Genomic DNA, 24240 nt, shown 5'->3' with positions numbered 1-24240 from the left:
GCATAAAAAAAAACGACAGGCGCTTCAGTGGCCATTTTAGCAGCACTTTAGTGTGAAAGGGGTCTTAATCAGAACTTTATGCTCCCTAGAGGACGTTTTTATAAAGCTGCAAATCTAGCATTCAAACATTCACTGAAGCTGAATTCTTTCAGGTGCATGTCACTTAAATGATAGCGATTGATTGACCAGTGAACGTTTGAATGTCACATTCACTGCTTTGTAAATATGCCCATGTGTTACAGCACATTGTACTACACATTTTCTGAAACAAAACGTGTAATGAATATTTAGTATATATCGGAGTATACAAACCACTTACAAAAGATAACTACAGGGTGATAGTCTGAAGTAAATCATTTTGTTAAAGCATAATTAACTAATCACACTTTCACATATTTACAGGGCTAAACCCATAATACTTGTATTGCTTGAACACAAACCCAGTGACATCCCTGCTATATATATCTTAACAGAGTTCCCAATTCCAATATGCAGAGATTAAAGCAACATACCACATGCCAAAAGTGAGTATAGCTTCCAAACCAGGTGCTCAGTTCCACTCACCAAGTGTGTAAATGGTTAAATAGCACGGTTCAATACAACAAAACAAATTAGTTAAATATTATTCAGACTGGCGATTACCTGGTATTTTAACATTGCTTAAATAAAACCGCTTAATAATGTAACAATTTGCATAGGGTGTTCAAATATGTTGCATTTACTGAACCTTGCTATTTTCCCAAATACCTACCGAATTATAGGAATATTTATTATGGCTAAATTAAAACAAAGATGATTTGTGATTTTTGTTAATCGAAAAGTCCCCAAATTCCAATCAGAAGAAGCAAACGTGATTATCCATTTTGCAATCATAAAAAGAGATTGTTGCCCTAGCCCCCCAGTTGTTAGTTTGGTAAAGAGCAGGACACAAATATAGGATAGCAGGAGAATTGTGTCTGTCCTACCTATATCAGTTGCTACCGCCCTGGAAAACTTTCTGCCCTTGATCTTCACTGTAAATAACATGTCAATACAAGACATCAGTGTCTAACAGTGACTCAAGCTGCATCAAACTAGAACATGAACATACAGAAATACTGTACCCTTTTCTATAAATAATTTCATTGATTGTTCATCATCATCAGAAGAAGGGGAAGAGCCACAACCTACACAAGTGAAGACAACATTGAATGAAGACATATGGGACAAAATCAATCCAAACAGACACAGCTGTGATTTCAGATAAGCAAGGTTAATAATGGTTAAGGAAAACACATGGACGACAAAACATAAATGACGCTACCTATATGTACATGGGATGCCCATGTACTATAAAATAGTAAATTGCTCACTTCTAAAAGCGTAAACAATGCTTCTCACAGGCCAGCATTTACAGGTTTAGCACAGCAGGTAAATTAAATTAATAATGGTACTTCAGGTAACCACTCTTTGATAAAGCAGGAAGGTCACTCTCTAGAAGGAACCATCCCTCTATATTATCATCAAAAAGCATGTCCCTGTACATAGGATCAGAGTCTTCCAGTATTAGTTATGATTGACTCATAAAAAATGTGGGGTGGGACCTATGTCCTGTAATGTACGCCAAGAAAAATAATTCTACAGGCAAACCAAAAATACTATTTTCTTAATCGTACAATATAGGACATGGGATCAGAGTCATAGGAGACAAGACCTTAATAACCTGATGGGTGGGCAGCAAAGCAAACATTTTAAGAGACCATGTAACGATGGGTCAAGAGAAGGGCTTGATGGCAACCACAAGAAGTTTAAAAGCACCTTGTGACCAAAACTGGCATCAGATGAGGTCTGAACATTGACCTGGTAAAACTTACATGTGAATAGAAGACCAGGGGTAGCCTCAAAACGGATGCAAGATGCTGCAAATTCCATGACGCACCAACAGATCATGCAGAAATGGCTAAACAAGAGGCAAGATATCCCTGATGGGATCTTCAGAAATAAAAAAAGAGAATTGGAGTGTCCAAAAAACACTGTAGCAGATAGGTGCAATGTTAACTTTCTAGCCTTTAAGCGTGTAGGAATGAGCAAATCGGATAGGCCCTCTATCCTTCAGGACATGAGCTTCAACAGCCAAACAGTTACAACCAGCGACCAAAAAGCAGGATGGTGGACCTTCCCCTGAAACAGTATAGATGATCCAGGGGGCCAAGAGCCTATGTCTAAGTATATCCTCCAGTGCCATGAGGGTCATCAAATACTCTCCACCTTGATTATGCAGAGCAGGCAAGGCAGAGGCTTTTGAGGCTAAACAGGCATAGACCAGAAGGAACTGATCCCATAAAGTCAACAGAACATCCATTGTGAAGGTCATGGTCCTAGCGATACACCTTTCCCATTTGTTGTTGAATCCGGATTCCCCCACCTGCAATGGAAATCTTGAAACAGTTCCAGGTAAAGAGACCATTCACTTGGACTTAAACTGACTGATGACGTCCTTCTGCCAATTGTTCACATCTGGGATGTGCATTATGGTCAAAGCTGGAATGTGGAGTTCTGTTTAAGCTAGACTGAGGTTTGTACCTTCTTGAGCCGAATGTCTTCTGATGTCATCCTAATGGTTGATATAAGCCACTGCTAGGGCATTATAAAAAAAAAAAAAAAAGAAGAGTAAGCAGTTTTTTTAAATTTAACGTCCATGTTTTTAACACTAAACACCCAGTGAATAAAAAGTTATGTTTACCGATCGGAAAAAAAAACACTCAAATAGATCTGCACAGTTGCTCAACCTCCATAGTCTCCACAGCCATACTAAGACTCAGAAAAAAGAGCGGCCCACATAGTGTAATCCCATTTCAACCAATTAAAATTCATGACTAGCAATGAAAACAAGCGCATTAAAATGATATGCCCATCAACATTCCATAGCAGTCAGGACTGCCAAGACTCAAGCGGGCGGTGTAAGCCGCATCTCACCAAATCTCCTCTGCCTTGCATTACTTCCGGGCTGGCATCAAGCATCACTTCCGGTTGTTGTACTGCCCCGCTCGGACACATTTAGTCTCACTCAACACAAGAATGTTGCAGTTTGAGCACCATCTAGTTGTTCTTTCATGGTTTAGTTTTTTGCAAGTATATTTTTCTTCCATAGTATGTTCGCAGTATACTAGCAGTTTTAACCATGATTACAGACCCTTCAAGACTATAATATATGTGTTTTTCATAGTTTTTTTGATCTGGTCCCTATACTTCCTCTGTGGTTCACCCTACTGTGTCCAAAGCCATCTCGCCGTACACAGTGGGCAGTTTTCTCAACTTCCTGGATTTATTCCAGTCAAATAATTAGCCTGGGATAATGGCAGTCACATGTTTAGGATGAGGGTGGGTCCACAATCTGTGAATCTTGCTGGTGTATTTTTATCTATGATATTGTTTGTTTCCTTTGTTGTAGTTGTCTCTGATCACTTTAAATCTTCCTGAGGAAGCCAGATCAGACAAAACATGTAGACGATCATATTAGGCAATCAAAATGAAGTGAATGCCTCCTTTCACCTCTGGGACAAGGTTTGGGTAGAAACCCTAACGCAACAAAAAGGTTAAAGGTTAGAGAGTCTACCAGAAAATACGTTTCAAATGAGGTCAAATGCAGTACATACAGTCTAAAGACTATATAAAAAAAAATACTCAAAAAAATAACCTCCACAGTACACCATTAAAAAACCTCAACATTGTCATATTGGACATGTTGCTGTATTAAGCTTTTTGGTTTTGAGGACAACACAGTAAGTGTTTTTGGGAATATTTGTGACCCATATGACGGATTACTGTTAGTAGAGGGGTATATCCCCTATTTCTCAGTTTCTCTGGTTTTAATATTTTTGTGTTGACTAAAAACCCTGTAATCTTTTATTTTCCAGGACATGGGCAATGACCCTCAGAGGAGTTGCCTGTGAGCAGCAAAGAGATCTGCCTGCTTTTCCATGAAGGATGGCAAGTTTGACAGCAAACCAAAATTGCAGTTTGCAACCCCTGAACACAATGTTCTGGGACCTAAGCACCTTAGATGTGCCTGAGCCAGATGGCAGTAAACACCAGCAGACAACACCCCCCCCCCCCCCCACACACCTAAAAAGTGGGGAACCTGCTCATAGCAAGAAGAGCCTGTTACAAGAATTAGTTTTGAGGTCTTACAGTTGAATTGGGCTCCAGCGTTTGGGCTTGGACCCCAGGGCCTGAGAGAAAAAAAAGCTCTTTGGAGCCAAGGGGTAACCTGCAGGAGCTTTAGCCACCTTTTTCTGGGGTAAGGAGGTAGTCTTCCCCCATGACTCCTTGATGTAATTGCTCATGAAAATGCCTCCTCATGGAGCACTTTTTGCATGGGAGGTCTGCAGTCCAGTGATTGAGTCAAAGGATAGAAGTCGAAAATAGGCTTATCTCGAATTGACAGTGCAAATCTGCAAATCCTTCAAAGCTCACACACCCATACATTAAAGGATAACTGGACTTAAAAAACAAACAAAAAAAAAAACAGACTTAGTTGCATGTTTATTAGACAAGACAGCCAATTTTGGCAGACAGATTTGTGATATCAGGTTGCATAGCCTAACCTGGCAGGAAGGATAAGGCCTGAGGAAAAATTCCAAACTTTCCAATAGTCCTTGAAAACCAGCGAGTGGTTGTAAATCTCTGGCATGAAATATCAACAAAGCATATCCCTCTATAGGGTGTACATGTCTCAATCCAAAACACTAAGTGTTAGTAAGTTATTTCTGTCTGCTGCCTTGTTCCTCTGCTATCTGTAGTCACTTGAGACATGTTTTTCTGACTCCAAGTGTTAAGATGACAGGGGATAGAGCACCAGCACGCAACCTGTGGTTGGCAGCCTGAGCTCTTTTAATGTGTGCCGTGTGAAGGAGGATGTGTCCCTTCCCACAGCTCTCCACACTGGGCTTTTAGACAAGCTGTATAAATTCTGGACTCTGAACAGCTGTAAAGGAGAGGGCTGCAGATAAACAGGTACAACGTATGAAGGAGGATTTGTTTTATCTCCTTTTGTTTAAGGTGTATCCGCTGAGGTTAGTAACAGGGGTGTTAGGAAGTGTTGTCCGATGCAACAAATACCTGTAAAACACATCGTAAAAGCTCATTATCACTATAGGTACATTAATGTGTTTTTAAGCTGTTTTAAAATGTAATGCCTGTGTCAAAGAGCCTTTAGAGGGATGAAGATTTTCTCCGGGCCAGTCTCCATACAACGCAGGGTGTATGAGTGTACAAAGATTTTATTTTTTGGCTGGCTGAGGCAGTTTCAGCGAGTTTAGGGTGGTGAACTTTGGCTTGGCAGGGGCAGGCGGCTCAAAGGCACAAGTGCACACTGCAACAATAAGGTGTTGATTTACTAAAACTGGAGTGTGCAAAATCTCATGCAGCTCTGCATGGTACGCAATCAGCTTCCGGATTTATTTTGTCAAAGCTTAATTGAACAAGATGCAGTTAGAAGCCGATTGGCTACCATACACAACTGCACCAGATTTTGCACACTTTAGTTTTAGTAAATCAATCCCTGTGTGCAGTAATTCCATCCTTGGGCTTTGAAGAGATTTTCACTGGATTGCTCTGCAAATAGAAAGCCATATCATCCTCCTTTCACTTCCTCATTCTCTGGGGGAGAGAGTGGGGGGCTCTCTTTTACAGGCCCTTGGTATCTGAGGTCTATAAGGACTTGTGCACACTGTGCTTGAAAACACCGCTTTTACGGGCATTTTTTTCTTTTTGCCTGTAAACACACCTCTACCTTAGCCTATATATTCATGCACACATAGGCATTTACAGGAGTATTTTAAGACTAGCACATTCAGGAGAGGTGCTTTTGGGCAGGAAAAGAAAAAATATGCAGAATGCACAAAAAATGTGCCTAAATGCTAGATGCGTTTAGGCAGGTTCACGCATTAGCATGTTCATGCATTGCAATGCCAGAATGAATTATTGTTCTGACCAAAAGAATGCATTCAAGCCTATATATGCATGTGCAATACCTGGCTTTTATTGTGTCTTAAGCACTTACAGACTGCCCGCCGCAGGGATATGTTGGCTGTTTAAAGAGGAATAACGTTATGGTAGCAGCCAACTACCATAACCCTGGTATCCTCCTCTTCAGCGACCAAGGTCTGTTCCCTTGCTGGGTATGGAGACGAGTGAAGGGAAGATGGCCCCACCATTCTTAATTTCACTGCAGATGTCAAAATAAAGAAAATACATATTTTTTTTAAAGCACCCTGTTCCAAAAAGCTTGTGCGCAGAAGTGAACACATATATGAGCAGCGCCCGCATATGAAAACGGTGTTCAAACCACACATGTGAGGTATTGCCGCGATCGTTAGAGCAATAATTCTAACACAAGACCTCCTCTGTAACTCAAAACATGCAACCTGTAGATTTTTTTTAAACGTCGCCTATGGAGATTTTAAAGGTCAATGTTTGTCGCCATTCCACGAGCGGGTGCAACTTTGAACCGTGACATATTGGGTATCAATTTACTCGGCGCAACATTATCTTTCACAATATTAAAATAAAATGATTTGAAATAAAAATTTTCTCTAGGGTGTTAGAAAAAAAATATATATAATGTTTGGGAGTTCTAAGTAATTTTATAGCAAAAAAAATAGTGTTTAACTTGTAAACACCAAATCTCAGAAAGAGGCTTGGTCCTTAACCACTTTAGCCCCGGGCCTGTTTTTCAGAGTCGGTGTTTACGAGACAAAACCATTTTTTTTTGCTAGAAAATTACTTAAAACCCCCAAACATTATATATTTTTTTTCTAACACCCTAGAAAATAAAATGGAAGTCATTGCAATACTTTTTGTCACACCGTATTTGCGCAGCGGTCTTACAAGCGCACTTTTTTTGGAAAAAATTCACTTTTTTAAATGAAAAAATAAGACAACAATAAATTTTGGCCAATTTTTTATATATTGTGAAAGATAATGTTACGCCGAGTAAAATGATACCCAACATGTCACGCTTAAAAATTGCGCCCGCTCGTGGCATGGCGTCAAACTTTTACCCTTAAAAATCTTGATAGGCGACGTTTAAAAAATTCTACAGGTTCCATTTTTTGAGTTACAGAGTAGGCCTAAGGCTAAAATGAATGCTCTCGCTCTAACGATCACGGCGATACCTCACTTGTGTGGTTTGAATACTGTTTTCATATGTCGGCGCTACTCGCGTATACGTTCGCTTCTACGCGCGAGCTCGTCGGGACGGGGCGCTTTAAAAAAATTTTTTTTGCTTTTCGCATTTATTTTTATTTATTTTAGAATTTTTAACACTGAAAAAAAAAAAAAAAAAAATTATCACTTTTATTCCTATTACAAGGAATGTAAACATCCCTTGTAATAGAAAAAAGCATGACAGGTCCTCTTAAATATGAGATCTGGGGTCAAAAAGACCTCAGATCTCATATTTGGGCTTAAATGCAAAAAAAAAAAAAAAAATTTGGAAATGTAATTTTTTCAAATGACAAAAAAAAAAATGTTTCTTTAAGACGCTGGGCGGGACTGACGTTTTGACGTCACTTCCGCCCAGCGGAGCTATGGGGACGGGCGAAGGAGATTTTTCCTTCAGTCTCGTCCCCGCTCAGCTGCCGGATGGTCGCGATCTCCTCCGCCGCTACCGACGGCTACGGTAAGCGGCAGAGGGCGCGGGACAGCGGCGGGAGCCCCTCTCCCGCCACCGATAACGGCGATCTCGCGGCGAATTTGCCACGGAGACCGCCATTATCGTTAACACGGCCGCCCACAGAAGAGATGAATATCTCGATTGTGGCAGCAGCTGCTGCCGTTACCGAGATATTCATCTCTAAAGTGAGGACGTATAACGGCGGTGGGCGGTCGGCAAGTAGTTAAGTGGTTAAGCAGCTTTTACCCTGCCAGGAGAAAAGGTGTTCAGAGGAGATTGCATGGGGCCTAAGGCTGGGTTCACACTACTACACTACTTTCATCCTACTTTGCTCTGCTACATTGGTCCTACATTTATCCTACATTGGTCCTACATCCATCCTACTTTCATGAACAGGATACTACTTTGGTCCGACTTCAATGATATTCAATGGGCCTGAAGTAGGATCAATGTAGGACCAAAAGTAGTACAGGGAGCATTTTCAAAGTCGGACCGACTTGTGTAGGATGCTACAAGACGCTCTCATAGGGAAACATTGAACACATAGCAAAGTAGGATGAAAGTAGTGTAGTAGTGTGAACCCAGCCTAAAAGTGGCTGAAAATCTCTCCATGAATGCAACCATTACAGCTGAGCACTTGTCTCTGGATAATTAGGAGAACAGGGTGGTGTGTGAGGGGGCTAATAAAGCCTATGAGGAGGACAGTGACTCTAAACAGGAACAGGAGTCAGGGTTAGCAGAATTCTAACCCTGCTGGGAGAGGTTACTGAACACCCCTCCCACTGAGCCGTTGGAGAGCCTAATTGCAAGGCCCAGAGACCTAGTCATCTTGCATCAATGATCTGTTAAGTGTGTTAAGGTTTTTCCCCCTAGGGCAAGGGTCTCAAACTGGTGGCCCTCCAGCTGTTGTAAAACTACAAGTCCCATCATGCCTCTGCCTGTGGGAGTCATGCTGGTAACTGTCATTCTTGCAATACCTCATTGGACTTGTAGTTTTTCAACAGCTGGAGGGCCGCCAGTTTGAGACTCCAAAAACTGCTAGACTCTGAAGTGTCACTGTAGGCAGAGTGGCCCAGTGTGTTCATGAATAACTGTGCTGTAATCTGGAAGGTGCCAGATGCAGAAGAGCATCATGTCAATACACAGGAGAGAGAAAAATACTCAGTAGACCCAAGCAGTTAAATTGTATTTTTTTTTCTGCAAGTAATACAGCCCACTTCCTGTTTGTCTTTTAAAAAGCCTAGGCTTATGACATTATGCACAGCTCTCTCACAGCCAGACTTAGTGAAGGGAGATTTCTGCAGTATATTTGGCAAGTGCAGAATCACAGCATATATACAATAATATGCAAAGTGGTTGGAGGGAAGCTTCAGAATGGCAAAGATGTTTTTATTACAGATTATGTGAGCAGACTGCAGTTCCTCTATAGGAGGCTCTGCAAGAAGCCAAAAATCAAAAGCGAAAAAATGGCAAACTGTCCTATCTTGTGCAATCGGCTGTAACTGAATGGGTCGCAGCCAGTTCCCCTCTGTTATAGTATTAAACCTCTAGTAAACCCCTGTTAAGTATTTGTTAAAATTCTTACCCCAGCACTTACAGTTTACAATTTTCCCTGAATACGGGTGTAACATCTTATGAAGGATGAACTTGTACTTTAAACATGATCATTGGCAAGGATTAAAAGATAAAGAAGCTTCAAACTTGGTAAGCAATTAAATCCGCTGCCGATAGTGCTTAAATAAAAAAATGTTTAATATCACTTTACCCCGACTGGTGCATGTATACAGCCCCTGTTCTTTTTTCTTTTCAAATGTTTTTTATTGTATTTTTCAAAGATACACAATAAAGCACAAATAAGAGTCATAACAATACAACAGTTTCTTAGTCATACTTTGTGTTCAACAGTGTGCCTGGGTAGGCTTCAAATTATCATTTTACTAAACAGTAACCATATAGGGCCTTAGTCCAGCTGGATAGTGGTCAGATGCTTAAACAAGTAACTAGCAATCCCTGTTTACCCCAACGGGATCATGCTGTAAACAAGGGATTATGGCTCATTATCTTATATTATATTATAAAATCAAAATTAACATAAAGGGGTATCAAGGGAAGGAGGGGAGGGGAAGGTGAGTAGGAAGTTATCTTTTACATCCGGTCTAGTTTAGGAGTGTAGTCATTCAGGAACACACTTAATAATTATTAAAATTCTTCAGAAAATTTGAGGCCCTAGGATGAGTAATCCATTCATTCCAATTTTTAATGAATTTACTTATGGTTCCTTTCCTATGTGCTAACATTAGCTCATAGTGAGCCTGAGTATTGAGTCTCTGGACAACATCAGATAAGTTAGGTGCTAAGGTAGATTTCCATAGTTTTGTTATGGTGAGTCTCGCTGCTGTAAGGAAGTTGGCAACTATAGTTCTAAATTGAGGAGGTTAGACATCTAGATTTAAACCTAGTAGGGCTAATTCAGGTGTGAGTATTTTTAGATTACCAGTGAAGGATGCGATAAAGGAGGATACATTATTCCAGAAGCTAGATAAGGTTTTACAATCCCAGAGGGTATGTAACAAATTGCCAGTGTGGGATTCACATCTCCAGCATATGGGGGAGGAGCTAGGGAATATTTTGGATAGTCTGTAAGGGGTCAAATACCAGCGGTTTAGTATTTTCTGGGCGTTCTCCCAATGTTCTACACATGCAGAAGAAGAACTGTTAATATGGATGGCTTTTTGCCATTCTTCCCACGTAAAAGTTTGTGATAGATCCTTCTCCCATTTAATCATATTTAAAGTTTTGGTTTGAATTGGAAAAGATGAAAGTAGTTTATATATATGGGATATGCCTCTCTTCCCACTTATTTTATAGGAAGTGAAGAATTCCCACAGCGCCCTAGGGAGTTCCACACTTTTCTTTGGGTCAAAGTTTTTATTGAACGGTTTTGGCTATGAGTTTATTCGTTATTTTATGTATGTCATCGGGTGATAGCTGATCAAAAAAATTGATTCCCTGTTTGGACCAGGGTGTGGTAGTAATTCTTACTTTACAGTAATCGATTACTCCTAGTGGTATTGGCATTAGGACTGGGTTACATGTCGGCTGTAATTTTGTTAGAGCAAACTTCCAGGCTGCCAGAGTAGCTCTAATTGTTAGGAAGTTGGGTGTATTAATTTTTGGTAGAGCATAGCAGGCCATGGAAAGGGAAAATAGATCCTTCCCTTTAGACACTTCTCGTTCAATGTTCAACCATAATTTATCATTTGAATATCTGAACCAGTATCTCATTTGATCAAGGAGTGAGGCGAAGTAATATAGGTGTAAATCTGGGAGGTTTAGGCCTCCTTTAGCTTTAAACAATGACATAGTAGATAAAGCAATTCTAGGTTTCTTTCCCAACCAGACCAAGTTGCTCAATTTCGAGTTAATTTGTGTGAAAAATTTAGTCAGTAATGGGATGGGGAGGGAGCGGAAGTAATATAGAATTTTTGGTAACGTCTTCATTTTAAAGGCTGCTATTCTTCCAATCCAAGATAGTTGTGTCTTTTTAATAGACTGTGTATCTTGAGTGATTTGAGTTAATAAGGAGGGATAATTTGCTTCATACAGTTTATTAGGTGGGTAAGTAAGTTGAATCCCAAGATAGGTAATGGAGGGGTTGTCCCAATTGTAGCTAGATTGTTGTTTTAGTTTAACAACTAGGTCTGGCGGGATGTTCATAGGTAGTACAAAACATTTACTATGATTAATCTTATAATAAGAGATTGATCCAAATTTATCTAGGATAGCGGTTACATCTTCTAGTAGTGTGTCGGTAGCGGATAAAGTTAAAAGAACGTCGTCCGCGAATAATCCCAATTTATGTTCTATTTGACCGACCTTGATTCCTACGATATTGGGGTTAGATCTGAGAGATATCGCCAGTGGTTCAATTGCTAATGAGAATATAATGGGTGATAAGGGGCATCCCTGTCTAGTACCGTTTGAGAGACTAAACTGTTTAGATATACTTCCCGATGTAAATACCCTAGCAGATGGTGTAGTATAGAGAGACATTATGGCTTCAAAAATAAATCCTGTGAGACCAAATTTCTTAAGGGTTTCCGCTACATATCCCCAGTGCACTCTGTCGAATGCCTTCTCCGCATCCAGTCCGAGAAGCAGAGAAGGCATCCGACCGCGCTCTACATGGCTAAGTAGATAATCATCCGTCTGGTGCTATCCGGGCCTTGACGTCCCCTCACAAATCCAACTTGATCTGGTTCAATCAGATAAGGAGTAATTTCTAATAGTCGATTAGCTAGAACCTTAGCAAAAATTTTTAAATCAGAATTAAGTAGCGAGATAGGTCTATAATTAGTTGGAGACGTCGGGTATATCCCTTGCTTTGGTATTGTGATGATAATTGCTTCAAGCATTTTCTTAGGGAATGAGCGGGTGTTGACAGCTTGATTAAACAATCTGGTCAAGTATGGAGAAAGCAAATTTTCAAATGCCTTAAAGTATTCACTAGATAGGCCATCTGCACCGGGCGCTTTATTTAGTGGTAACATTGAGATTACTTTTTTTATTTCATTTACTGTTATAGGATCATTTAATTTTTCTAATGTAGCGGAATCTACTGTAGGGATGTTAAGTTTATCAAGAAATTGGGCTATATCTTTTAGGGTTGGTTGGGTGACAGTATGATTAACCTTTTTTTAGATTATATAGGCCCTCATAGTATTCTGCAAACGCATCAGCTATACTCTGTGGGTTATACAATACTTTTCCTGACTTGTGGTGAACAATTTCATGGATTTTCTGTTTGTTCTGTCTAATACGTAGTTGCATGGCAAGTAACTTACCTGCTTTATTTCCTTGGGAGTAGTGGTTTAGTTTTAGTTTTTTGATGTATTTTTCATGATCAGAGATCAAAGTCGCTCTAAGCTCGTGTCTGGCTTCATTAAGTTGTTGGAGGAGAATGTGTTTGGGGGCTAGCTTGTGTTCCTTCTCTAATTTGTCTATTTTCACTAATAGATTATTTACCTCCTGTGACCGCCTTTTTTTCCCCCTAGATGTCAATTGTATCAGCATTCCTCTGGAGAAAGCTTTGTGGGCACACCATATACTAGAGATAGAGACTTTGTCATTGTCATTAAATTTAAAATATTCTTCTAGTCTTTCCTTCATCTCCGCCAGAGCTCCTCTATGTGACAAAATATATGTATTGTTCCTCCAAAGAACATGCTTCGAATTTTGTTGGGCTAGATCAATAATTAAAGAGATTGGAGCATGGTCAGACCATGTTATGTTATGTATATGGGCATCTGTGGTTTTCTGGAGGAGAGCTCTGTCAGTGATGAAGAAGTCGATCCTAGAATAGGATTTATGGACATTTGAATAAAACGTAAAGTCCTTTTCTGTTGCGTGGAGACACCTCCAAGGATCATGGAGGTCTTCTTGTGAGAAGATGTTCTTCAAACCTCTTCGTTTGGATTGGATCCCTTTAGTGGTGTCCAGAGTAGGGTCCATCGTTGCATTAAAGTCCCCACATAAGATAATATTGCCTTTTTGTATTTTCTTTGTTATTGTGATAACTTTTTGAAGGAATTGTTGTGGGTTCCTATTTGGTGCGTAGATATTGACTAATGTTAGTATTGTATTTTCAATCTTTGCAACCAGTATTACATACCGACCTTGTTGGTCAATTTTTGAGTCCAAAAGTTGAAAGGAGATTGAATCCTTGATGATCGTCAGGACTCCTTTTTTTTTTCTTACTGTTGTGAGATGCGAAGATATGCGGGAATTTAGGGTGTGAAAATTGAGGAGGGTTGTCTCTTGCAAAATGCGATTCTTGAATGCAGAGTATGTCGCATCCGAATTTTAGGGCATCATTCCATAGGGCTTTTCTTTTGAAGGGGCTGTTGAGGCCCTTCACATTTAATGAGAGTAGTTTTAGATTAGGCATAGCGAATAATTTTCATATAGATGAATTGTATATGTATCGAATGTAGTAAAGGCAAAGCGTGTCCATCGACTACATAACTTCCATGAAAAAAGAAGATTGTATGATATTGCTTGTGAGGGGGGGAGGGAAGGAAATTAGGATCAGGGTAAAAAACAGAGACAAAAACAAAAAATAACATGTAAAAACAAGCGAGTTGCCAAGCAACTCTTGTGTGCATAAATGTATGCACTCTCGTTGTGGGGGCTTTGTTAATCATAGGTCAGGGGTTCAGGATAGGGGCTCCCTGGGATTCATGTGCCTGAGGAACTTAGGCCATGATAAACTGGAGAGAAAAGAGACAAGAATTTTTATACCGGCGATTGTGTCATCCATGACTGATGTTCCAAGGAGCGGTCAGTTTTTCTTTGGTGGTTCATACAATGTCTCATACAATACACACACTGGAAGATGGCCTCAAGATTCTGAAAAAATTTAATTTACTCCCAAATGATGAAAGTACCCCGATCGATGGAGCCCCTGTTCTTTTTTATAATCAAGTCATTTGCACCTGACATATACCATTTTTTGGCTGACCCTAGTTTAGTGACATGCATTAATTGATATTTTTCATTACAGAAACCATCTGACTATCTAGATTCTAGTGTGCCACATATAAACGCTGTGTATAATGTACGCAAACATGACGCAAAAGAGAGCAGTTGCTTATAGCACACAGGTTCCTTGTTTTCAGTAATGTTTACCCTAGTTTTCTTCAGCCAACCAGATTAAAATACTTAGGGAATATTATATGACTGAATAGCTTTGCTAACAAAATATCACTCACCTGAATGACGACATGGGTAGTATAGTGTTACAGTATAGTATTCTCTCTACCACTGCTTACCTTTTGCAATCACCACAATGAATATTTAAGGTAGCTACAATTTTCATGAGAAATTACATAACTATTTATATACAAGCAGCATTACTAAAAAACATTACACAGCACGTGGTTTGTGTGTGCAATTTAGAAAGACAACTACATTTTAACATGACCCTTCCGGTTATAAAAAAAAAAGAAATCGCGCAAAACACACTTACCATATAGAATATTATATACAGCCCTCAAAATTTGTACTCGCCTCCTCGCATTTGGCGAGGGGATTTATATGCAGTGCAAGTATGGTCAGGGATTCCCATCACGCCGCTCACACACTCACAGTGCAGCCAGTAAAATATCTGTATTCTTCTACACTACAGCTGCTGTGCCGTCCCACACAGGCTAGCAGCAGAATGGACACCAGCGCTGCCCGGGACCGCCCCTCTCCACCTCCCACAGGCCAGTGGCATTTCCCACAACTGTTCCAGCCGCCCGGGACCGCCCCTTTTCACCTCCCACAGTCCAGTAGCATTGCCTAGAACTGCCGCCCGGGACCATCCCTCTCCACCTCTCACAGTCCAGTAGCATTGTCCAGCACTGTACCAGACGCCCAGGACCACCCCTCTTCACCTCCCACAGTCCAGTAGCATTGCCTAGGGATTGAAGGAACATATGTGCTGGCTTGGGGGGGGGGGTGTTAATTGCAGATTTAGACTCTAAATAACCCCCCCCAATCCATTATACCTATGCCCCAAATTCTGCCCTCTCCCCCCAATCTATCATGCTTATACCTCCAATTCTGCCCCCTTCCCCCAATCTATCATACCTATGCCTCCAATTCTGCCCCCCCCCTCCAATCTATCATACTATATGATAGATGGGGGGAGGAATTGGAGGAATTGGATGCTGGTGAGAGGAGGTTGGAAGACGAGGTGTGCTGGGGGCGGGGGCAGGTCGTTAAAAGCACAACACACAGGTTTGCTGGGGGCATTGGAGGCAGAGACATACTGGGAAGAGGGATTATAGAGATAGAGGTGTGCAGGGGGAGGAGTGATTGGAGTCATAGGTGTGATGGAGAGGGGAGACATTGGAGGAGGCGTTGCAGATAGAGGTGTACTGGGGGGAGGCGCTGCAGGTAGAAGCGTACTGGGGGGAGGCGCTGCAGGTAGAAGCGTACTGGGGGGAGGCGCTGCAGGTAGAAGCGTACTGGAGGGAGGCGCTGCAGGTAGAAGCGTACTGGGGGGAGGCGCTGCAGACAGAAGCGTACTGGGGGAGGCGCTGCAGACAGAAGCGTACTGGGGGAGGCGTTGCAGGTAGAAGCGTACTGGGGGAGGCGTTGCAGGTAGAAGCGTACTGGGGGAGGCGTTGCAGGTAGAAGCGTACTGGGGGAGGCGTTGCAGGTAGAAGCGTACTGGGGGAGGCGTTGCAGGTAGAAGCGTACTGGGGGAGGCGTTGCAGGTAGAAGCGTACTGGGGGAGGCGTTGCAGGTAGAAGCGTACTGGGGGAGGCGTTGCAGGTAGAAGCGTACTGGGGGAGGCGTTGCAGGTAGAAGCGTACTGGGGGAGGCGTTGCAGGTAGAAGCGTACTGGGGGAGGCGTTGCAGGTAGAAGGGTACTGGGGGAGGCGTTGCAGGTAGAAGCGTACTGGGGGAGGCGTTGCAGGAAGAAGCGTACTGGGGGAGGCGTTGCAGGTAGAAGCGTACTGGGGGAGGCGTTGCAGGTAGAAGCGTACTGGGGGAGGCGTTGCAGGTAGAAGCGTACTGGGGGAGGCGTTGCAGGTAGAAGCGTACTGGGGGAGGCGTTGCAGGTAGAGGAGTTCTGAGGGAAGTGTTGGAGGTTGAATAAAACATTTAACAGTGTTATTTCATGAGATCATTTACACGGGGGCGTGTTTAAGGGGCCGGGCAAGGTAGGGTTTGGGTGGGGCAACAGGTGGCAGGTAACTATTAAGGCCTGGCTAGTAGTTCAGGACTTGAAATTTTGAGGCCTGATATATATCACAAACATATCTGTCAATATCTAGAACAGAGGTTCCTAAACTTATTTGGCCTACCCTCTCTTTTTCACAAAATAAATTACTCAGCGTCTCCATGGAAATTTACTTCTTTAAGTGAACAAAGATGCAGTGACAAAATTTGTGTTCTATGTATCTATATCTCTACCTACATCCTAGAGAAAGATGAAAGGAGATCTACTAAACCGATCCTCTGATCCTGTCTGCAAAAGGCTGGTCCCTGTAGCTTCTGCACCCCCATGCACTAGCCGTCTTGAAGTCCTGCAGCAGCATCCATAGCACTGCTCTGGACATGAGGATGGTAGAACAGTCCACTGCTGGATCATGGGAGACAACGGTTTACCAGGAGAACAGAGGTTCGGGTAGGTATAGGGGTCTCTCCTCTGCCCTGGACAAAACTAGCACCTAACCTTTGCAGTGAGGGCACAGCTCCACTGAAAGGGAGAATTTTTCTTCTGCCCAGAGTTTGGCTTTAAGTCCTGTTGGTGGACTTGACCACTAATCAGTTTTAACTTTCATTTTGTGTGCTTATTTGGAAAATAAAGTAATCACTTTGACACTGTTACATATGTTAAACAGATGGAACATGTATGAATGTTTTTTCAAAAAATTCTTCTCCACTTTCTTTAGGTCTACTTATTTTTATTCAATGTGCCCAATTGCACCTGAGGCCAATACAGCTAATACCACCCCTTGATCTTTCCAGTGCCGCCCAGGGGGCATAATACCCCACTTTGGGAAGCACTTATCTAGAATATTTATCTGTTTGATCAGCTGTTTCTCGACCCAGACAAATCATTGCTGTGATAAAAACTCAGCTCGTATGATCTAACTACATGCTCCTGACCAGATTGGTGTGAGCAGAATTGGATGGAATCGTCCAGATGTGGCCGAACCAAAGTTTTATAAAGTGGCAAGATTATAGTTTTATCTCTGGAGTATATCCCCTTTTTTATGCATACTAATATTCTGCCGGCTTTGTTAGCTGCAGCTTGACATTGCATGCTATTGCACAGTTTGTCTTCCACTCAGACCCTCAGATCTTTCTCCATCCTTGGCTCCTCCAGTGAGTAGTTTTGAGTTTATGTTCTTAGCCCCCAAGTGCATTATTTGACATTTCTCCACAATAAACCTCATTTGCCATGCAGTTACCCATTCCATTATTTTGTTCAGGTCTTTCTGGAAAATTTCTATATCCTGCTGTGAAGTTATATATTGGTCAACTAAAATGTACTGGAAATAAACATTTCAATCAAAAGGCTGACTAAAACTAAATCAAAATGTAAAAATGAACATTGGCAAGGGAGGGGTTAACACTAGGGGGTGATCAAAGGGCTAAGTGTGTTCCCTGGGTGTGTTCTAACTGTAGGGTGGATGGGCTACCAGGGACATGACAGATCGCAGAACAGAAGATCTGACATGTCATATGGCAGAATGGGGAATCACCTTGTTTACAATTTACCATTTTGCCTCTGTACACCGTGATCGCGGGTCGTCTATCTCCTGTGCAAACACCAACATAACACCTATGGCGGTTTGCGCAGGAGAGAGTAGAATGACGGCGGCTGGTCGGCAAGCAGGTAAACACAATATACAGGGATATGGGAAATGATTATCGACGCTGAATCACATACACCTACACAGGTTGAACTGGATGAACTGTTGGCTTTATTCAACCTTACCTACTATATATATATATATCACACACAAAACGGCTAAATCTGTGTCTGTAGTGCATGTTTAAACCTTAATACCTTAAACATAATTATTTTTTTCTCTAGGAGCATATAATAAGTTTGGAAATGATAGAGAAATGCTTAAATAATGCATTACAATTTAACTAAACCCATTAGATTTAAGTAGACTAAAACTAATTTTAGTCAACTAAAATATACCGATTTTGATTTAGTTTTAGTCAGTTTTTTGACCAAAATGCATTTTAGTTCCAGTCGTATTTTAGGTCGACAAATATTTTTTTTGTTGACAAAATTAACATTGATCTATACTGCTAAGCTGTGTGTTCCAACTTACTCATATTGGAAACCGAACACAAATGTAATTATATTCGAAATAGTGGTCTTATCAGACTAGCTTTGATTACTGCTTTATTAACTCCTGCATACACTAGCATAGTTATTGATTAAAAATGTCCTATACCACCATAGAGGATACCAAGCAGACATGCACATTAAAGCTACAGGCCAGGTGCAGGGATTCTTCTCCATGCTTAATCAGATATCACATGACCAAGTGCAGTGGATACACAAAGAGTTGGTCCTACATTCGGCTTGTAGCTTCCCACCATGTTTGTTTAGCACCCTCTTCTTGCAGAGTCCACAACCAGTAAAGTTGGCATTAAAACAGATGTCCTGGTAAAAGTCATAACTGCTTGCCAAAAGCCTTACATCACTGGGTGCCTAGATATGGAAATTTCTTTATTGGCAAACCAGGAGAGTCTTTTCACTTTTTTTTTTTTTTTGATGTTTAAGCTTCAGTGGTTTATAAGGAATTGAATAAGGGGATAAGCAACGTTTCAAACTTAGGCCCCATACACACGATAGAATTTATCCGCAGATACGGTTCAGCGGACCGTATCCGCGGATAAATCCTCTCTAAGATTTCAGAGGATTTCTATGCGATGGCGTGTACACACCATCGCATTGAAATCCGCGCTGAAATCCTCTGCCGATGACGTGTCGCGCCGTCGCCGCTATTATGACGCGGCGACGGGCGCGACGCTGTCATATAAGGAATTCCACGCATGCGTCTATTCATTACGGCGCGTGCGGGGAATCCCTTTGGACGGATGGATCCGGTAAGTCTGTACAGACGAGCGGATCCATCCGTTGGAATGGATTCCAGCAGATAGATATTCTGTGCATGTCGACAAATATTTATCTGCTGGAAATCCATTCCAGGGGAGATTTATCTGCGGATAAATATCCGTTGGCGTGTACACACCATAGGATCTATCCGCAGAAACCCATTTGATGGGATTTATCTGCGGATAGATTCTATGGTGTGTATGGGGCCTCAGAATGCTGAAAATCTGCTATTAGAACTGACCGACTACTAAATCAACTAGTGAGATCATTTGTCACATAATCTAAATATGGACAGAATCTAGAATTTGCCTTAACATTCAGGATGTTCTTCTATGTTAAACCAACTAAATCAGACTTCTGACTTCTGTGAAAAAAAAAGAATTGTCACTTTAAAAAGCCAAAATGCAGTTAATATTTAACCCTTCATCCTGGTTTTGATATTTATACTGAAGTTGATAGTTAACCTAACATTAATCAAAATGTGTAGCTAGTGTAAAAGTTACTTTTATTTTTAGTATGGCCTTACTGCATCAGTAAATATTTCTAAATCTTTGAAAAATAAAAATAAATCTACATATAGTAAATTTAAGGTCTAAAACTCTGTTGTGCATGTTGATTGTGACACGCAGGTTAATAATTTGTACTTTCAGTCCATCAACTTCTCTCTTGCCATCTACAGGTCCAAAGTCATGTCAAGGTGGCAGAACAGTCTTTCCTCGAATACAAACAAACCCTTTCTAGCGAAGGTATATATTCAAGTCACTTAAACTTTAAGCGTGTTCTGTACTTGCCCAGCAGAATGCGCAAGAAAACATCCCAGTTCATATAAACTAGATGGGAGGTTGGTTATGAAAGTCCACGTCCAGACAATGGGATTTTGCTTGTGATAAAGTATTATAACAAAGTCTGTTATATAAAGTATATTTATTGCCAAAACTTTTTTTCATAGATTAGGAAACGGTTAAAACCACTATCTGGTGTGTTTTTTCATGTGTCTATGTCCCATTCTGTCTATTCCCCATCACCTGCTATCCCACACACACACAAACACAGCAGTAAGTGATAATATTTCTTCAATGTGTGGGGCAAAAGCTGTCACTTGGAAAATTTCCCCTCCCCAATTTAGATTTGTTTCTCCTCCTTTCAGTCTTGGTGACAATATTTTGACAATTCAAAAAGGAACCCTATCAGCAGGGGCACAGAAGAAAAAAAAAAAAAAAAAAAAAAAAACTTGACAGAGGTGTTGCTCTACTCTATCCAAAAATGTAGGTTTTACTGTAACATTGCTATGATTATGGTAAAAATCAAACCCCCCCCCCCCCCCCGGCTATTAGTTTTTTTTATTTATTTTTTCAGACAAAAATAAGCATCACAAACCATTAGTTGACTTAGAAATGACTGCATGCAATAATATAACCACACTGAAAATGAAAAATACCTGAGGTGGGGGATTTGCAGCGATCCTCTGAGGTTGGCGTGCTCTCATTAATGTCACAAAGACCCGCTGAAATGAGAAATGTACATAGAATGATCACTCAAGTGTACGTGTGATATGCTTTTCAAGAAATCACCCCAAACACAAACCTAAAAGGCTTATAGTTCAATTCATTACTTAGAAAATAAATCTAGCAAGATGACCATTATTATATAGAATACATTTGCTATCAGAAAAGGGTAAAACTTCCTCCCTGCATCCCTCTTTTTTTTTTTCTTATTTACTATGTCTTTTATCCAGGTTAGAATTTTGTAAATACTGCCTAGCCCCTGGGCTAGCATTTATATTTATATGGTGTTTGATTTTGTATTCTTTAGACCTCAATAAATATTTTTCAAAAAATAAAATAAAAGGGTAAACCATTGTTAACCATCAAACCAGACCCCATGGCCCCAACTCTTCTTATACAAGCTTCCTTAGCCGACTAGACATACATCAGTGAATTACATCAGTGAATTGCATACATTACATAAGACCAAGGAGTGAATGTTGCAAATATTGCATTCAGGTTCAATTGAAAGCGATTGCACCAGACTGTCCAGTAGGAATGAGCCGAACACCCCCCGGTTCGGTTCGCACCAGAACCTGCGAACGGAACGAACGTTCACGCAAACTTTGGAACCCCATTAAAGTCTATGGGATTCGAACATTCTAAATCAAAAGTGCCAATCTTAAAGTCTAAAATGCAAGTTATTGTCCTATAAAGGGTCTGGGGACCCGGGTCCTGCCTCAGGGGACATGTGTCAATGCAAAAAAAGTTTTAAAAAAGGCATTTTTTTCGGGAGCAGTGATTTTAATGATGCTTAAAGTGAAAAAAAAGTGAAATATTCCTTTAAATATCGTAATTGCTGGGTGTCTATAGTATGCCTGTGAAGTGGCACGTGTTTCCCTTGTTTAGAACTGTCCCTGCACAAAATGACATTTCTATAGGAAAAAAAGTAATTTAAAACTACTTGCGGCTTTAATGTAATGTCTGGTCCTGGCAATATGGATGAAAATTGTTGAAAAAAATGGATTGGTTCCCCCCCGATCACCAGATATTAAGGGGAGCCCGGCACCCAAATTTAAAAAAAGGAAAGGCATGGGGCCCCCAGGCCCTATATACTCTGAACAGCAGTATACAGGCGGTGCAAACAAGACAGGGACTGTAGGTTTGATGTTAAGTAGAATCTGTTTGTAATTTTGAACTGGTACATTTTTAAAGTGTAGCTCCAGCCAAAAAATCTATTTTTAAGCTTTTTGGAAAACATAGGGAAGGGTTATCACCCCTGTAATATTGCTGTCTGTGCACCTGCTCAGAAGATTTCACCTCACTTTCTGTCTCAATGACAAATGTTTTTGAAAAAGTGGGTTTTTTAGTGAAACAAGGATTGGTGATAAAGCATCAGTGGAGAGGAGACACCTTTTTCCCATATTAACTCTTACAGGACAGAATTTCCTCTCATTTCCTGTTGTCTCCATTCCGTTTGCAAGTAGGAGTCGTTTGTAAGTTGGATGTTTGAAAGTAGGGGCCTGCCGTATATACTCTGCAGAAATTTGTGACTTAGGTGTTGGTGTTGCCACAACACTGTAAGCCCTCACAGTTAGTCTTGGTGGGCACTGGAACGCCCTGCTGTGAACTATTACATCAAGAATTGTAATTACATGCCATTGTTGAACAGTGGTAGAAAAATTGGGCCTTTGGTGGTGGTGGTGCTGGTGCCACAACACTAAGTCCTCCCTCACAGTTACATTTGGTGGGCGCTGGAACGGGCCCTGCTGTGAATTATTATATCAAGAATTGTAATTACATGCCCCTGTTGAACAGGGGCAGAAAAATTGGGCCTTTGGAGGTGGTGTTGCCACAAAACTGTAAGCCCTCACAGTTACTCTTGGTGGGTGCATAAATGGGCCCTGTTGTGAAATATTAGATCAAGAATTGTAATTACATGCCCCTGTTTAACAGGGACAGAACAAATTGGGCCTTAGCCACTGGTGGCGGTGCCCAGAACCAAACATTTTCTTACATGCTATCAGGATGATCATTGAGGAGGAAGAGGATAGTCACTCAGCATCAGTATAGGCAGTCTTGAAGGGATCTGACATTTAAAAAAAAAAATTCGGTTACATCAGCATCAGGTGCTTGGTAGCTGGTGGTGATCCAAGACCGATTCATTTTTAGTGAATCGACCGAGTCGGTGGACAGGCGCACCCTGTGATCGGTTACAAAGCCTCCAGCAGCACTCAATGTGCGTTCCGAAAGAACGCTGGATGCAGGACGGGCCAGTACCTCAATTGCATACTGTGCAAGCTCTGGCCAGTGATCCATCCTCAAAACACAGTAACCCGGAGGATTTTCGGTGGGAAAGGTGCCCAAGTCTGATCCTGCACCATGTAAAACAGACACTGGCCATGGTTTCTGGAACCGATCATACCTTGGGGCTGCGGACTAAAAAAAAAATCTGAACGCATCGGTCAGACGGCCACCCTTTCCACCACTCCTTTGACTGACCGAAGCTTTAGCAACACGTTGCCCAGGACCAGGATTTTGTAACCTCCCAGTCTCTGGGAAAGCGTTCCACAGACCTTTCTGCAAGGCGTCCCGAAGATGTTTCATCCTCTGCGACGACAAGATAAGGTCCGCAACCTTACCATTGTAACATGGATCAAGGAGGGTCGCCAGCCAGTAATGGTCCCTCTCCTTGATACCACGAATATGAGGATCCTTATGCAGGCTTTGCGGGATTAGGGAAGGCCATGCAGCGTAGGTTTGCTGAGGCATTCGGTCCGGAGTCCTCTGGGTTACTCAGAATGATATGATCCGCAGTCACCTCCTCCGAGCCACGTACAAGTCCATGGGTTTTCTTGGGACTGTAATTGACCCCTTGAAGACTGCTGCTGAGTGCTAGGCTCCGCCTCCATGCTGACAATTATCCTCCTCCTCCTTTTCCTGTGTGATAGGCGGGCCAGCAGGAACACTGTCTGAATAAAGGGGGCGTTGAGAGGCAAGTCCAACTCTTCCTCAAGTGCCCTGTCCATTATTCCACGCAGCGTGCGCTCCAACAGGTGGATAAGAGAGACAGTGTCACTGATGCATGCACTGTCACTGCTCACCATCCTCATGGCCTCCTCAAATGGTGACCGGACAGTGCATGCATCCCTGATCATGGCCCACTGGTGTAGGGGAAAAAAACAAACTCACCTGACCCTGTCCTGGTGCCATATTGGCACAGATACTCATTGATGGCCCTCTGCTGCGTGTGCAGCCGCTGCAGCATGGCCAACGTAGAGTTCCACCTGGTGGGCATGTCACAGATTAGGCGTTTTTTGGGCAGGCTGTATTCCTTTTGGAGGTCAGCCAGCCGAGCCCTGGCATTAGATGACTGGCGGAAATGCACACAGTTTCCTGGCCTGCTTCAGGACATCCTGTAAGCCTGGGTTACCTGCCCAAGAACCGCTGCACCA

At 41.7% G+C, this 24240-nt stretch overlaps 1 protein-coding gene across 4 annotated transcripts in view; it reads right to left on the bottom strand.

Moving 5' to 3' along the window:
- The window catches only part of STXBP5 (syntaxin binding protein 5), a 546297-nt gene that overhangs the window by 71978 nt on the left and 450079 nt on the right, over positions 1-24240 (bottom strand). For 2 of the 4 annotated variants that reach the window (XM_040350878.1, XM_040350875.1), the window contains 3 exons: positions 20740-20805; positions 1104-1166; positions 966-1013 (listed from right to left, as the gene is read on the bottom strand). In XM_040350878.1, coding sequence (XP_040206812.1) covers positions 966-1013; positions 1104-1166; positions 20740-20805 — 177 coding nt within the window. The remainder of the gene's footprint in view (positions 1-965; positions 1014-1103; positions 1167-20739; positions 20806-24240) is intronic. The other 2 variants (XM_040350876.1, XM_040350877.1) reach the window with 2 other exon arrangements.

This window comes from Rana temporaria, chromosome 4 (assembly GCF_905171775.1).
Source record: "Rana temporaria chromosome 4, aRanTem1.1, whole genome shotgun sequence".
Taxonomy (NCBI): domain Eukaryota; kingdom Metazoa; phylum Chordata; class Amphibia; order Anura; family Ranidae; genus Rana; species Rana temporaria.
Note: the sequence above shows the minus strand (reverse complement) of the source record. Positions and strands in the feature narration are given on the sequence as shown.